This window comes from Cotesia glomerata, linkage group LG3, assembly GCF_020080835.1.
Source record: "Cotesia glomerata isolate CgM1 linkage group LG3, MPM_Cglom_v2.3, whole genome shotgun sequence".
Lineage (NCBI taxonomy): Eukaryota > Metazoa > Arthropoda > Insecta > Hymenoptera > Braconidae > Cotesia > Cotesia glomerata.
In genome coordinates this window covers 16104556-16121050 of record NC_058160.1, presented here as the reverse complement: position 1 = coordinate 16121050, position 16495 = coordinate 16104556, and the positions used below count along the sequence as shown (strand labels likewise).

At 29.2% G+C, this 16495-nt stretch overlaps 5 protein-coding genes and 2 long non-coding RNA genes across 8 annotated transcripts; 5 read left to right on the top strand and 2 right to left on the bottom strand.

Moving 5' to 3' along the window:
* The first annotated feature begins 217 nt into the window (after positions 1-217).
* LOC123261386 lies at positions 218-1252 on the top strand. The gene has a single exon (XM_044722980.1). It carries the CDS (start codon positions 218-220, stop codon positions 1250-1252), a length of 1035 nt encoding a protein of 344 aa, XP_044578915.1.
* Positions 1253-2236: 984 nt separating this feature from the next.
* Positions 2237-3536, top strand: LOC123261613. Its single transcript, XM_044723300.1, has 6 exons — positions 2237-2472; positions 2551-2702; positions 2787-2877; positions 2956-3137; positions 3217-3384; positions 3488-3536. Exons 1-4 carry the CDS (start codon positions 2260-2262, stop codon positions 3061-3063), a joined length of 564 nt encoding a protein of 187 aa, XP_044579235.1. The 5' UTR covers positions 2237-2259; the 3' UTR covers positions 3064-3137; positions 3217-3384; positions 3488-3536.
* Positions 3537-3581: 45 nt separating this feature from the next.
* Positions 3582-3882, top strand: LOC123261612. Its single transcript, XR_006508698.1, has 2 exons — positions 3582-3631; positions 3823-3882. It is a non-coding gene; the product is annotated as an uncharacterized LOC123261612 (long non-coding RNA).
* Positions 3883-10069: 6187 nt separating this feature from the next.
* On the top strand, positions 10070-10296 carry LOC123262099. The gene is made up of 2 exons (XR_006508867.1): positions 10070-10146; positions 10223-10296. It is a non-coding gene; the product is annotated as an uncharacterized LOC123262099 (long non-coding RNA).
* A 549-nt stretch (positions 10297-10845) lies between these two features.
* LOC123261385 (dynein regulatory complex subunit 3-like) lies at positions 10846-11439 on the top strand. Its single transcript, XM_044722979.1, has 3 exons — positions 10846-11102; positions 11168-11244; positions 11304-11439. Exons 1-3 carry the CDS (start codon positions 10884-10886, stop codon positions 11437-11439), a joined length of 432 nt encoding a protein of 143 aa, XP_044578914.1. The 5' UTR covers positions 10846-10883.
* Positions 11440-13251: 1812 nt separating this feature from the next.
* Positions 13252-14637, bottom strand: LOC123260712 (threonine--tRNA ligase, cytoplasmic-like). The gene is made up of 2 exons (XM_044721981.1): positions 14200-14637; positions 13252-13390 (listed from the first exon to the last, which is right to left on the bottom strand). The coding sequence occupies exons 1-2, from the start codon at positions 14343-14345 to the stop codon at positions 13267-13269; spliced, it is 270 nt and encodes an 89-aa protein (XP_044577916.1). The 5' UTR covers positions 14346-14637; the 3' UTR covers positions 13252-13266.
* A 539-nt stretch (positions 14638-15176) lies between these two features.
* Positions 15177-16387, bottom strand: LOC123260693. 2 transcript variants are annotated; one of them, XM_044721954.1, is made up of 2 exons: positions 16337-16387; positions 15177-16143 (listed from the first exon to the last, which is right to left on the bottom strand). In XM_044721954.1, the coding sequence occupies exon 2, from the start codon at positions 16114-16116 to the stop codon at positions 15367-15369; it is 750 nt and encodes a 249-aa protein (XP_044577889.1). In that variant the 5' UTR covers positions 16117-16143; positions 16337-16387; the 3' UTR covers positions 15177-15366. The 2 variants fall into 2 exon arrangements, with proteins under 2 accessions (XP_044577889.1, XP_044577888.1); XM_044721953.1 differs by lacking the exon at positions 16337-16387 and adding an exon at positions 16241-16314.
* Between the last annotated feature and the right edge of the window lie 108 nt (positions 16388-16495).

The following is a 16495-nucleotide window of genomic DNA, read 5'->3' as shown; positions in this document are numbered from 1 at the left end:
TTCTTATTGAACAAGGTTTAATTAACAATGATGCCGCAAAGGATGTTTTAGAAACATTTGATTTAACTAATGTTTTTGATGGACTACGGAGATTTGATGATCAAATTGCAGCATTAGAGTCATCTTGTGCGTATATTAGGCCAGTTGAAATTCCGCTTGGACACAGAATGGACAAAAACTTAATAGAACGTCTGGTACGTATGAACCCACACTGGTAATGGAAACTTTTCAATATGTACCCATTATTGACTCTCTTAAATTAGTAATTTCTAATCCTAATGTTCTACAAGCTATTTTGAATGAACAAAAGTCACCAGACGGCATTCTAAGCTCTTTTCTTGATGGGCAGCATGCTGAAACTCACGACTTTCTTCGACGATATCCGCATGTTCTACGAATTCAACTGTATTATGACGAATTGGAAATAGTTAATCCTTTAGGATCTAAAACTGGAATCCATAAATTAGGAGCCTTCTATTATAGCATTCAAAATATACCTCCAGAAATTAACTCTGACCTGAACTCTATTCATGTACTTCTTTTATGCACAGACATAGATGTGAAAAACTACGGATTTAATAAAATTTTACAGCCCTTTTTGAATGATCTGAGTGCACTAGAAAGTGACGAAGGAGTATTAGTTCATACAGAACATGGTCCTTTTACTTTACGTGCAACTCTTGCTGCTTTCATTGGCGATGGACTTGCTGTGCATGACGTATTTAATCTATTAGGACCATCGTCTAATCAATTCTGTCGTTTGTGTATGTATTCAAGAGATGATTTACACGTTGGATCTCTTCAACTTGGCCAGAAACGCACGCTAAATTTATATCAAGAACATTTAGATTTGTTGAAGAACTCGAATTTTTCTGCAGAGAATGTATCAAGTACAGGCATGCGTGGTAATTGTTGTTTGAACGAGTCAGGATACTTTCATGTTACTAGTAACAAAATATTTGACCCAATGCACGACTTCCTCTGTGGTATTTGTCCAATGATTATAAAACTAGTCCTCAAACAATATATATTAGTGGAAAAGAAGTTTAATACTAATTATCTAAATGGTAATATTACATCTTTTCAATGGGGATACTGTGAAAACACTAATAAGCCTTCAGCTAACTTCACAGACTCCATGCTTAGGAGAAAAGATCATTTAATAAGTCAAAAAGCAATGCAAACTTGGTGCTTAATTCGAGCCTTGCCATTTTACTGTCAGATAAAATTTCAAGTGATGATCAGTATATGATGCTGATAAAAATCTATTACAAATAATGGAAATAATATTTGCTCCAAAACTTTTTCGTTCTCAAATCCCTTATCTTGATGCTCTTATCAAGCAGTTTCGAACAAATTTCAAAAGTTTATTTCCCGATGTTAATGAGATTAACAAATTCCATCATTTATCTCATTATTCAGAGTGTATTCTGTGGTCTGGCCCAGCGATCAACTATTGGTGTATGCGTGAAGAAGCTAAGCATGGTGCTGCAAAAGCTAGAGCTCAAGTTGTTCGTAATTTTAAGAACCCCCTAAGACTTTAATAAATATTTTCCAATGCGGGCAAAGTGCAAAATGGGGTGGAAAAGATGTTCAGCTATTCCGCTTACAAGTATTTTCTCGAAAAGAAGAATTTGTCGAGAACACTTTGAGCCGACAATTCTTACTGGAATTAAATTATACATTAAATAACAAAGTACTTTTGGCAAGATCAGTGAAAGTAAACGGTGTCGAATTTCGTCTTGGACTATACGTTTCTCTCGAAGTTCCAATAGTTCGTTCAGACAATTTGCCATTGTTTGGAAAAATAAAAGAAATTATTATTCTAAATGGAACTGAAGTTCATTTTTAATATCGACATGCACAACAGTAGAATTTAATGTAAATTTACATGCATATCATCTTGAATGTAACGAAGAATCTGACAATCGTTTTACTAATGTATCCCGTTTAGGATACTTTAAACCTTTATGTTGTTGGAACCCATCAAAATCCAACAATCTTTATATAAGCTTACGTCATATTTTATTGTAACTAATTTCTCTTCAATAATCTGTCAAAGAAGGCATAAATATTTGATTTTTGGTTTATTTTAATTAGTGAGAAGAACTGAAGAATAACTTAAACGATTTAATTAATTAATGATTATTATGAATAATCACTTGTGTGTATTTATACGATTTGTAATTGTTTTGATTAAATTTTAGAGGAGTGTATTGACGGTACTGTTTTTGGAGTTAAAAAGAAGATTTAGAGCTAATGGGCATCAAAATGGGCCCAAAAATACATTTATTGAAAGTGTTGGGAAATCTCAGGGCTACTGACAGTGTAATTGAAAAAGAAAACAACAGAGAATTTGCATTATCTTCAAATATAATTACTCCATCAAGTGGAAATTATCCATCAGCTGCTGGTAGAAGTATTGAAAGAGCATCAACATCATTTGACGTTGGTGCCATTCCAAAATTTTCGGTACAAATTTATCTTTTAATGTTATTTATCTACGGTATCTGTCAAACCGAACATTTAATTCTTTTTGGTATATTTTAGAAATATGGCACGGTAACAGCGACACTAGAAGCAAAGACTGGAGGCCTCGAAATATTGAAAGCATTAAGATCATCTAAAATATTTGAAGATGCTAACAGGAAGGCCCTCGTAAGAATTGTTACATCTGAACTAGTCGACTATCATCAAAACCAGTAAGTAATATATAATTTGTATTAATCAAATCTAATATCAATATTATAAATAAAATTAACTATTGTATTTACATTATATTTTAGTTATCCTCCGCAATCGGCTAAATTAGCTTTGGCAAAAGCATTAATCACTGAATTTCCGCGACTAAAAAATGAATATTCAAAAGATGGTTGGGTAAGGATAAAAGTTTCACTAGTGGATGATTTATTAATTAAAGAAGCAATAATTTCAATTTGTAATGTTGATTTTTAGGAGCATTTTTACGATCAAAATTCTAAAAATGGTTTCATAGAATATCGTTTGAGTACGATGAGAACCAAGTTGAGTCCATCAAAAAAAAATACACAAAAGCAGCTCTAAAAAAGTCTGAAGTACTTTCCTCTTCTTCACAGTCTGCTGACTACCAATTTACTAGTGAAGAAATAGATAAAAAGGTTCGGTGTTAGCTTATTGGTTTTTAATTTTTTTCCAAAAATGTCAAATAATACAATTATTAATTTTATGTTATTTTAGATTTCTTTATTAAAATTCATTAAGCCTTCTGATGAAAATAAAGGAAAAATTATTACTTGTATGCAAGAGACAAGAGAATTCAGATGGCATTGGATTCAATCTGCAAGTCCAACTATTTCAGAAGTTTTTACAACTTACACGCGTCTCTTGGATTACGATGGAGAAATAGTAAGATTTTGTTTTCTTTAATATAGGTTGAATTTTTTCATCTTCTGTTGGAAAATTGAGAGTAGTTAACTTCTTTCATTTAATTTTATTTTAATTTATATAGATTGAACGCGATTTCGATAGTAAATATCCAAACGTAGCAGATAACTTTTGGAAAAGTTTGCCACATATTACGTTCCGCGTATTGACTTCTTTGCTAAAAATTGTAAGCCAGTCTTATACACAGAAGCAGCCGATATTACTGATGGTGAGCAAATATTTTCTTTTCTAATTAATAATATTAATTACTCGTTAAATTCATTCATTTATATCTTTTGAATTTTATATTATTTTTTTAATTTTTAAGCTATTCATACATTTAAATTGTTAATGTTGCTCGTGTAAGTGTTGTCATAAAAAATGTCAATTGATTTTAATACTGCAATTTATTTTTTGCAGAAAATTTGAGAGCCTTACTCATGTTGAGTGCATTACTACCGGTATCAAATTCTGTGATCACAAAAGAGGTAAAGGCGTAGGTAAAGGAAAGAAAAGAGTAAGTTTTGAATTGTAACTATCAAATATTGTTATAATTCTTTTTATTTATAGTTCTTGAAAGTAATAAATAACCATAAATCAATTAATTTTTTTTTCTTAGAAACTCAATGAAAGCGATGATAGCCCTTTACCCGTCAAAACTGCATTTCTCAATAAAGATCTCATAAAATCTCTTCCGGTAATTATTCTGATTTTTTTTTTTTATAACAATACCATCTTACCAATTTGAAATTAAATATTAACAAACAAAATAATATGTAATATTATGTACATTTATTTTATTCACAGGACGGAACTAATATAAGTAACTACATCAAAGAGATTAAGGAACGTGAAGCTACTAATGCCCAACCATGTCTAATTCTTATGAAAGGTCAAGGTTATGAAAAATTTTTCATTGAAGGGGATAATTGGCTTATGAGTGTAGGCGACAAAAGTGGACCGATTGCAGCTTTTAATATACTTTATAAGCTATTTTACGTGCTGAATTTACAGTACCCGAACAGTTTGCAAAATTTTTTCAATTTTATAGATTGTTACGTTTTTGGAATGCAAGGTGTAACATCACGATCAGTGGTCTCGGCACTACATATTACATTAAGTAATATTACAATCAAGGATTCAAAAGTTCTTAATGATAACGATAATGATTCATTATCTGATTAAAAAATATGATTGATATTTTGTACTGATATTTTGTATTGATATTTTGTACTGAGCATATCAAAACTTTTTTATTTATTATTTTAACTGTACTTGTGCTGTGTATCAAACAGAGAGTGAGTTTCTTTAGCTTTTTTAATATATTTTTATAACTATTATTATTATCATAACGATTAATATTATTATTAATAATCATATTACTTCTATTATCATTAACATTTTTATTACGTTCCAAAATTCTAAAGTAATAACTAATGCTTAATACTTAGTTCCTTTTAAAAACTTAATTACTTTGTGCTAATATATCAATGTTTTAAAAAAAAAAAATATACATTATTCATTGATTTTTATATTAAAAAATTATTTGTCAACACTACTTTAGTTAAACTATTATTTAAGTAAATATAATGTATTTAATAAGTAAAACCAAAATTAAAAATTCTACAAAACTGAACTAAATTAATTTGCTAAATTTTAACTAAATACTACAATGAATATTACTGATTCATTCAGTAAAATACTTGCACTAATGATTTAAGTAAATTTCACTTATACTTTTGCAAAAATGCATAATTAACATTTTTTTAATTTTACTAGTATTTCCAGTGAATTCAACTTACAAATTGTTGAAATGCACTTATAATTTTGTAAAATTCCACTAATTCATTTAGTAATATTTTTAGTAAACGCAACAGGGATTTTCACTAATTATTGAGTGAGATTGTTAAATTTATATTTTTAGTAAATTTAACTTATCTAATTAGTGATATAATTTCACTATTGTAAAAGTGAATGTTATTTTCATTAATTGAAATAGGGAAATTTTAAAATCACATACCGAATTAATGATATTCGTGTATTCACTAATTCAGAAAGTTAATATTCACTTATTCTGCGTGGCTCGGTTTTAGCATTAACAAATAGTGAATATGCACTTCTAATAAGTGAAAAACCACTATTTCATGTTTAGAGAGTAGAAGCAGAAGGCAGAGGTAGACTAGTATTATAGGCAAATAAATAAATATGGAGATACATAATACAAGAGCTGATGACTGGTACATACGATTGAATAAACTTTATCACTAACAACGGATAGAATGTAATGTGTTGTGTCTAGAACAGATGGTAGTATCGTGGTTGCTGGTTGCCAGGTTTTGACGGTTTATTCTCGCGGATATCTTCTTACAAGCACCGAGTACTCAAGTCAACAGTTAGTTATCACTCCTCCACCTTTTCTATCTCTCGGACAGTTTATTACCGCCTCTTAAACTGTCGTATTGTTCAGCTGGTCAAGATGACGACTCAATCATTTTTGACACATTCAAACAATTAACTTATTAATTATAAATTAAATTTCTATTGTAATTTATGATATTCAATGCTAATTGAATAAAATTGAAAGTGTTTAAATAATTGCCAATGAGCAATGTTAATAACTCGTTTAATGGCTTATTAATTTTTTATAAAATATTAAATATCGCGAATAACTCATGGCAATTAATTTATTCTTATTAAAATATACAATAATGCAAAAAAGTAAATATCATTTAAGGAATGCGTTGGTGATAGATTAATAAGTTGAAATGAAGAAAATGATTTATAAAACAAGATGATCGCGTGCACATTGTACATGTATTGTCGTGTGTGACCACAAGGCGTGGCTGGATCGTTGCATGCTTTCATACGAGGAAGCTGCTTCGCTTTACTTCTATTCCAATAGAAATAAGATAGATAATGTGTTTTATTTCCTTGTTGCGAGCAATGATTCTCTCGAGCAGTTTAGTTTCCAGCACTCTATCTTGCATTACATTCTGTACCGTAACCACCTCTTACCCTCAATCCGGCATTCTTTGCCCTCGCTAACTGTAAATATTATTTGTTCGATACTTCTCCTAATACTTTTTACACTTTATTTTTTTCTTAATTAATTCAATTTTTGATTTAGTTACAAACTTGTTTAATTTTATCATTTTAATATTACTGGTTTGGAAAAAATTTTAAATAAATTGTTAACAAGTGTTGCAAAGATATTACCGATAAAAATGAATTAATGTGCAGTTTAATTTAAAACTGATTCAATAAATAATAACTCGATTGAAAAATCCAAGTAACGATGAAAAATCTTATCGGTAAAATAAAATAAAATACTAAAAAAGGTGAATTTAGCAGCGAAGTAAATCTTCGAGGAATACAAATCAGTTTCATATACGAAAGAGATAAGCGTAAATGTACTGGTGTATGTGCATGTAGTATGGTGTAAGTGAAGAGAGAAAGGTATGATCGTTACCGGTCCCGGCAGTTGTGTAGGTCCAGTCGCCCTTGTCGAGAGGCCCGAGGCACGGGCGTGGGCCTTTCACTCCTGCCATCCGCGTATCGTTTCCACAGATATACGAGTGCACTTATACACATCAAACATAAACATGCTTATATATTAAACCAGCTACTTTGTATTTGCTGTTATGTAGAAAACGCTATGCTCCTTACCTCCTCTTCTTTTTCTTCTCCATGCAATCTGTACTATTTCTGGAGTTTCAGACCAGACTTGACATTATTCTCTGCCCACTGTACAGTACTCTGCATATCAACCTCGAAACTCTATCTCTTCTCAGTGATACTTGGATTTACGATCACTCATCCGACATCCAAACGTCAAACCCAAAATACCAGCCTTTCTTTTATTTGTAATCTTTATTATTCAACCGTGCCACTAATTTTTACTTCACTAGTTTTGGTTTTGATTATGATAATTTATCACTCTCATTAATCGACAAGATAAATGAAAATTACAATGTTTCAATATTTTTCATATAACCTGCATTGAAAATGTGAGTTTCAATGCCTGTTGAGCCAACCGAAACTAGACAATTTCAGACCAATGTGACTGTGCCGGGCAGGTATCAATTATTTCTTCCCGGCGGACAGAAAATGACGATTTTCTGTCCGCGAGGTGAAGTTGCAGCTTTATTTTCAATCCTATCAATTGTTTGTTTATTTTATACCTTTATAATTGTCATTCTAACCGTTAACTGTACTGACATATTATAATTCTGTTATTAAGCATAAATAAGAATGATAAAAGAAAACTTGTCAATTTAAGAATAATGTTTGGTAAAAAATAAATTATTACTTTCTATTTTATTATAAGTTTTATAATAAAATGGTATTTTCGGTGTTCGTCTGAAACTATCTAGTTCTGGTTGGCTCTTATATGAAAAATACTTATACTTATACTTATATGAAAAATATAATGTGTGACGTGGGATGAAACACGATTTCAGACCGAGTGATGCCAGCCCTCGCTTCGCTCGGGCAGGTAACTTCACTGGTCTGAAATCGTTTTGTTTCATCCCTAGTCACACAATATACTATTAAATTACAGTAAAAAAATAATGGTTAAAAAAATTCTTTGTGATTACCGAAGCTTTAATTACTGAGCTTTCACTGTAATAAAAAAAAATAATGTGTGGTAAAAGAGAATATATGTGCATTTATCGGTTATAATTGTAATGAATTAGAATTAGAATAGTGAGATAGCATAAAAGAAAATAAAAAAAGTAAAATTCATGACCTTCGATTAATCACGACTAGGAGGCGATCTTAAGCCGCGATTGCAGTGTTAAACACTGCCCGATTATACGAGCTATTATGTTAAGGTACAGATAGATATGTACATAGAAATATAGTGTACAGTGAGGAGAGAATATAACCTAGTGGTAACGACGACGGGGACGGGCGGAACGATATTGCTTATTAACTTTGTCGAAGAGAGTTTTATGTTTTATCTATCCGAGCAGCTCTTTGCTTGTTATAAAATGTATCTCTACTTATTATTATACTGCACAGAGCTTAATGCTAAAAGTGGCGTTATGTGTAGTAGTAGTATTAAATAGAGGACTAACGGGCACCGATGGTGTTCATATGCTACATACTACACACCATTACCTTTTCTGATCTCGGAGTTACAGCAAGTAAATAATACCGATGTATCGGTGTAGTTTTAGATTTATCTTTATATATTATGTATATATGTATATTGTAAAACAACGAAGGACCGGTTGCAGCTAGCTCGCCCCTGACCAGCCGCTAATACCGATCCCGGTACTGTTATATATTTTAATTTATTGTTCTTATGATTATTTTATTATCTATACAGTCGTTTATCCTTCATTGAATCACAATAGATCGCTCATTTTTTTTTATATTTTGTAATTTATTTATTTCATTGCGATTAATATATCCAAATTTTATTTTTATATATTTTTATATATAAAAATATTTGCACTGAATATACACAGAAAAAAAAATTTCTTGACTGGAGAACAAAATTCTTGGCTCAAGAAAATTTTCGGGTGCCTGAAGAAAGACCAAAGTAAAAATTTTTCTTGAAATTCTATTCTCGGTGGAAGTAATTTTTTCTTTATTCAAATTATCATAAATACTTGATAAGGTAAAAGACCTCATAAGTGGCACCTTTAACCCCTATTAGTGGCATTTTTTCTTTCAATGGAAAAATGTTCTACTTGGAATAAAAATTAAAAATTTTTTTGATTAAAAGGTCTTAAAGATTAGAAATAATATATTCATTATTGAAATTAATGATTTCATCAATTGAATAAGTGCCAAAATCAAAGAAAATGTCAGTAATGGGGTCCCCGCTACTAATGGGGTCTTTTACCCTACAATAAATTTTTATGTTTGATAAAGATTTTCAAATACTTTAGGGAAGCAGCGCTACCTACTTCAGCTAAAAAATTATTATTTGAATTATTTATGTTAATAAGTTTAATAAATTCAATAAATACAATATCTAAAGAATGAATGATATTTATTATTTAGTTGCTAGGATACTTTATCAATTTAAATAGATTTGACACCTACTCTTTATATGCGTCCATAAATATAAATTAAGATTATGTCTAAATCAAATTATGAAAAGTATAAAAAAAAAATATAAGCATTGATGAGCCTTTTTTAGTAATTGATGATGTACCAGATGTAATAAATTATAGTACTCTTGTAAATTTAATGATTGAATAAGCAGCTCTCAAGGGTGAACGTGGTAGAATATTTCGTGAAGATGGAATAAAATTGGATGAAGTAACTAGAATATGAATTTAATTTTCTAGAAAAGTATTTTTGTAAGTGTATATGTTAATTTTTTTATTAATATTAATAAATTTTCAACTCCTACAGAAATTTTGAAAATAGACCATCTTTGGATTATGACTAATCTGACAAAACTCATATTATTCCACAATATTATGGACAAAATTAAAAACCTCGACAGCCTGGTAAATCTTCAAGATCTTGATCTTTCTTTTAACCGAATAAAAAAATGGAAATCTAAATAAATTAATAACAAGATTTTGTGAATAAAATTTATCTTTTAGGTTTTATATTTAAGAAAATTTTAAAATCTGAGAACTGTAAATATCACAGGAAACCCTTGCATTTTACCAGATAATTATGATAATTATCTTGTTTCTTACAACCTCAAGTGATTTATTTTTCGTATGTCTTAATCAGCAAAGAAGAAAGAAATGACGCCATCAAAAAGTACAGGTATGTTTCCTAAATATATTGTTAATTATTCTACTCTTATTTTATTTGTTTATAATCATTTTAAAATTTATTGTAGACAAGCAATTATTAAAGTTGAAGAAGTCGAATTAAAAATTAAAATAAAAATGGATAAACAACAGAAAGTAAATAGAAAAAGTCAATATGATTCTCTGTGTTTTGTTGATCAATTAGATGGGGATGAATTTTTTAATACTGTCTTTCAAGATGACTAAAGTTTGTTTTATTTTACTTATATCAGTTATCTCTAAGATTATAATTCATTAATATTAGAAGAATCATTTATTAATTGATTATTTATTAATAGATGTATTGAAAAATCTAAATAATGATACCCTTGAAATATATGAAGAATATAAGAAAAAGTTTACAACAGTATGTCCAGGAATTGTACAAATTTGGAGGAGATCAACACGTTGTTAGGACGAAAGAAATTAATGAATTTTTTTTAGTCGTTCGAAAAGCTCGAGAAAATGTTTAAGATCATTGAGACAATAAAAACAGGAAAAAACGGAATTTTTAATAAATTTTATGATTTAGTGAAATTTGATAAAGAATTGAATGAACAAAAAATAAAAATAGATGTAAAAATAGCGAAAACTCAAGAATTAGCTGATGCTTTCATCGAAAGTTTGACGAATATGTGGACAAAGCTGATGTACATCGAAGTTGTTTCGCATGAATAAATAGATGATATATTTGAGATTTTTAAGATAAATATGATTGACTTGAAGGATCCACTTGTAGAATTTGTACGAGAAATTTTTTCTCAAATATATGATATTGTTCTCCAATACCGCGAGGCAATAAGTACTGTGATTAATAATTATTTAAATAGTGTTGGAGATTTGACAGTGCCAGGAAATTATGTTGACAATTGTGGCGACGTAGATGTTCTAAACAATACTTTGATCATTTCACATGATATTCATATACAGGTAATAAAAAGATCTTTCAATATAGAAAAACTGAAAATGATATTTATATACTTTTTTCTTCAAAGATTGTTGATAACCGCAATGACAGTATCATTGAAAGAATAAACCTTTGGCTTGAAGAGTTGTTACATGAATTCAGCAAGTAAGTTTAACCGATAGATTTTTAATTAGTTACTTTATTAAATTATTATTTTTTTTTAGACAAGAATGGCTTCGATATCGTCAGCGAATAATCGAAATTTCTCATTTTTTGCAGTTTCAGCGAAAACGGATGCATAATGATTTTTGTATCAAAGACGCATTTGCATTTGATGTTGCGGCGTCTCTCGAAGGATAATTTTAATAATAATTATTTCACAATTTAAATATATTTATTTATTTATACAACGAAAGAAATTTTGTAATAGTACACATGATCGTTGTATTTATTATTTTAAATTATTAATTTATTAAATGTGTACAATTAACAAAAAAACAAATAATTAATATATTTATATAAAATATTAAAAATTAGTCAAATCTAAATTCGCTTTGTTAATTTTCGTTATCTTAAAAATTTTACTTTTCAAAAATAAATTATATTATTCAAAATCGTAACACTCGATTAAGATAAAAATTAATTTTTTTTTTTAAAGCTTCAATATATAGATGCAAATCTTTATGAACTTCAGGCTGAGAGATAAAATTTGTAAAACGAAGGGTATCAGCATCTCGATTTTTCTTCAGCCATTCAATTAATTCATTTCTCTAATTCATTTTAGTGGCATGTCTTCCTACAGCTGAAAATAAAATAATTATAAGTTATAACATACAAACTATTATATAATTTAATTTTTTATTTTGCGCTCATCGATTTTTATATTGTTTGCGTGTGGAATTTTTTTTGTGATAGTTTATTAAAAACGAATCCTAAAAATTATCAAATGGCTGTCAGTTTCAGTAATTCAAAAATATAAAGTTTTTTGGGACCTCAAAATGTGATCGTCCGATGAAAACTAGATTTAAAAAAATATTTTATAGATGTTATAATTATTAATAACTAGAACTTTATATTTTTGATTATTTTAATAAATAAAAAATACACATGAATTTAGAAAATTATCGAGCTTTTGTTTCTGATAAATGCATCGCCTGAGAGTTTTACGATATAGAGAAGTTTCATTGTAATCAATTGTTTCCTGAGAGATTTTCAAATGAAGGATTTTTCAAATTGATTTGTTTTCATTGTAGAGTTTTATACTGAGAGTTTTTTAAAATAAAGATTCCTGCTGAGGGATTATAAAATGTAGAAAAATCCTCTGAAGAGATACTCCCCACCCGTTAATTTAACTACTTCTTAAGATATTTAAAACGTTCTATTATTTTTATTTATATTGTAATTATATATCTAATTCATTTGAGTTTTCTTCAAACGTCAGATTGTGCCTAATTCCATCAAAACTTTCCACAGACTTATTATTTTTAAAAAAATTTAAAAAAGATAAATATTGTCGGCGACAATCACTGAATATCCATAACTTATTTTTTTTTTTTATAATTCAGATTGTCTTGCTGAATCGTTTAAATTTATTGTTATTTAATTTGAAAATAAGATGAATTGAAAATTTTAATTCTTTGTTATTCAAAAAGACAATTTGTAAAATTAAATAATTTTAACAATGCGTAGTTTTTGCACGTACACTTGTTTACAGCACATAAATATTAATATTTTCAATTTAATTATTAGATTTGAACGTAATAGTAACGATAATTTAACAGAATTTATTCCGTTTTATTTAATAAAGTGATCGATTTGTTATCAAAGAAAAAATATAAAAAAAAAATATTTCGATATTTGGAATTACTTTTTACGCTTATTAATGACAGATTGTTACTTCCAGATGCTGTTTAGTGTAACAATATTTAATTCGATAATTAATTAATTAAAAACAAAAAAAAGAAAAGGCTTTTGCTAACTTCGTGTTAACTGAGGATCAGTAGCGTTGATATTTTGACTTTGCACATGACAGTCGTTTTTCGGTTTTTTGAAAATTTAAACCAACGGCTCTTGCATAGTAATTATATTACATATAATTATATTATTGATTTGAGTCAGTAAATTTTTCATTTGAGACCAACTCAGAGCTGGGCCCAAAGCACAAAATGCAGTGATAGATTAGGCCCGTTAGCTTGAGGTGTTCATCTGAAGCGTGGATGCATCATCGGCGTTAGCATTGGTCCACCAGGGAATCCCATTCGAGTCGCGAATGCTGGATGCATCGCACCTGGGGACAATGCCCCGAGCATACCTGCAATACCACAAAATATAATCAATTATGATATTCCGTGAAATGATATTGTTTTTATGTTATTTATTTGCATAGAATTTTCATTCTAATAATATTTATGATAATAATAATAATAATAATAATAATAATAATAATAATAATAATAATAATAACCTGAGGAGATCCAGGTTCGATTCCTGGCTTGGTTAATTTTTCATGGATTTTTTCAAAGTTGCCCTTTATTCTCAGTAGCTTTCCATCGTTAATACTTAACATATAGTCGAACAGATACTAGCATTCATCAGCTAACTAGTGTTCAAGTTCGATGGTTGCCCATCGACCTAACTATCCGAAGACGAATTGTCTCAAATTGTTAGTGAAGATGGAAATTTCCATCCACTTGAAATTAGATTTATACTAGCATGAAAATGACCGAATAGGTGATAACGGGTTAGAAGAATTATAATAATAATAATAATAATTATAATTAATCTATCTGGTACAATTTAGAAAGAAGGAGAAAACATTGAAGCAGGACGCATGCAGATTATTATAATCAAAGGTTTTTTTAATGATTAATCACGTACACTTTTTGTGTAAAAAATTTTTAATTAATTAATTAAAAAAAAAAAAATAAATAAAATAGAATTACTGAAAAGAAAATTTTTTGACGTTAGAGATCCGAAGACTCCGATACCCGTACTCAAAAATAGAATTAAAATTAATTTATAAATTATTGATAATAAAGATAATAAATATTTAAATAAATAAAAGCGTTCATCAACTACTTTAATCACAACACCAGGATTCCAAGCTATAAAATTGCTCACCCGTGTGTCTGATGAGGACCACGAAACAAATCAATCAACGGCCCACATTTGTAGACTGTAGTAGTTGGAGTCTGAACTTTTTCTTTCAGTATTCTCACTTTGAACTCGTTGTACTCAAACATCTTCAAAAAATCTTCTTTAGTCATTTTCAGACGCTCAAATGGTTGCCTTTTCTTTTACAATGTCCTTCTACAAAGATTCAAGAAAAGGGAAGTTCAGGGTTGAAATTTTCTTATCTCCAAGATGCAAAGACAACCTCCGTAGACACGTTCCATTGCTTCGCTCAGTATGTGAGCACTGGAGTGCCAAAAGACTTGTTGACCATCAGGGCTGTCAAATTAGAGTAATTCCAACTTGCAATCACGTTCTAAAGGTCTGTCAAGATCCCACAGTTCATTGTTAATCTTAGTAATCATCGTATTGTCAGCAAGACGACAATCACTATTCACAATTCTCAGGATCTATCCAAGTTTACTATATATGTAGACTAATTTTTTTTTTATGATTTTAATTTTTGTCATAATTTTAATTCAAATTTTTGTTTTTTAATCAATGTAATCGCATACGCGCTAGAAAGAATATTTCAAAAAAACAACAAAATTTTTAGAGCCAGGATTACGTGTAAGAAACACTCTGAAATCACGTTGAGCTATAACTTAATCAAATTGTTTTAAGACATAAAACAGTATTCCAAGAATAATTAAAAGATTGAGTGTTTTTGTTTTAGATTTTTTTTAAAATATCTTGATATTTTGTTTGAAACTATGTATAAATTTTTAACAAACTTAAGATTCTATTGTAACGTTAAAGACTTTCTTTGACATTCAGAGGTAATTGTATGTCAGGTATCAATACACCTACCAATTGACAAAACAATTCATTGTACAATTTAGGCTCCAGAGTATAATCAGATTTGAGAATATTAACAGCACTTTCATCAATTGGTTTCTTGTAATCCCTTGCCCCAATTACAGGAAGATAATACAAACAATTTGGTTTTTCTGGAGCTATATGACGACTTTTTTGTTTTCTTATACGATGCCGATTCCACTCATGACGAATCATTTTCAATTCAGCTCTAATTAAATGCCCAAAATAGAAGCGTAAACATTCAACATGTAATATTGATGAATCATTATAAAGACCTCTCTCGCGTAAATCTTTAAATTAATTGATCCAAAAATCCAAACCATGACGTCTAAGTTGAGACCAATAACTTTCTATACGCTGATTAGACGTACTTTTGCCTTTAATAAAACTTTTCCAACCAGCTAAATTATCATCATGATGAAAACGTAGACTTTGCTGAAGAGCTTCAACAATACAATTTTCTGTACCACAATCTGATCGAATTAAAGTTGGGAGTAACTTTAATTTTTGTACCGCTTTTAAAAAATAATGTGCAACAATTTCCGGTTTATTATTTGATGTAGCGACATCCAACCATATAATTTTTCTAGAAAATCCATCAAGACATCCGTGAATAGCGAACCCAAAGGGTTTCAATTTATCGTAGCCATCAATGTGCCAAAGGAAATTAGGTCCAGGAACAGAGTATTTACGTCTCAATAATCGTCGACGAGACCTCTCTTCGATAGAATCTGGATCAACTACATGTAAAATTTTATTAACTGTACTCCTCTTCACTTTTAAGCCATAAATCAGCTTTAAACGTTGCCACATTCTTTTATAGCCAATACAGGAACCACTACTGTTTATTTCGTCAATCACGGCAGAACCAATTTTTTCCAAGGAATCTTCAACAATATATTTACGCTTCAGTCCAAGTTTTTTAAGAATTCGAATTAAATGTCGACGAGATATTGAAATGTTGTGATATTTACATAGAAAATTAACTATTTCATTATATGGAAACCCTTCGTTAAAATACTTCCTTATCAATAAATCACGTGCCATCTCTTCCAAGTTTGTTGACAATTAATGCTGAAAATTAAATAAATATAATAATATAATAAATACTTAAAAAACATATTATTCATAAAAACAAAAACATGAGAACATGACAACAATAAATAGATACTTAATGTTTGATGATCCCAAATTATTTAAATTATTAATTCATTTATTTAATCAAAGAATAATGCATTATTTTATATAGTATATAATTATAAATTACAGCGTAGGTAAATCCACTTAAAAACATACACATCATATATTATGATTATTATTTATAAGAAGAAACATTTAGCGCCACCTTTAGATTAGTGAGATAGACATACTAAGTATGTCAACGGAGACGAAAAAGTCAGTGCTACTATCGTTCGTATAACATGTC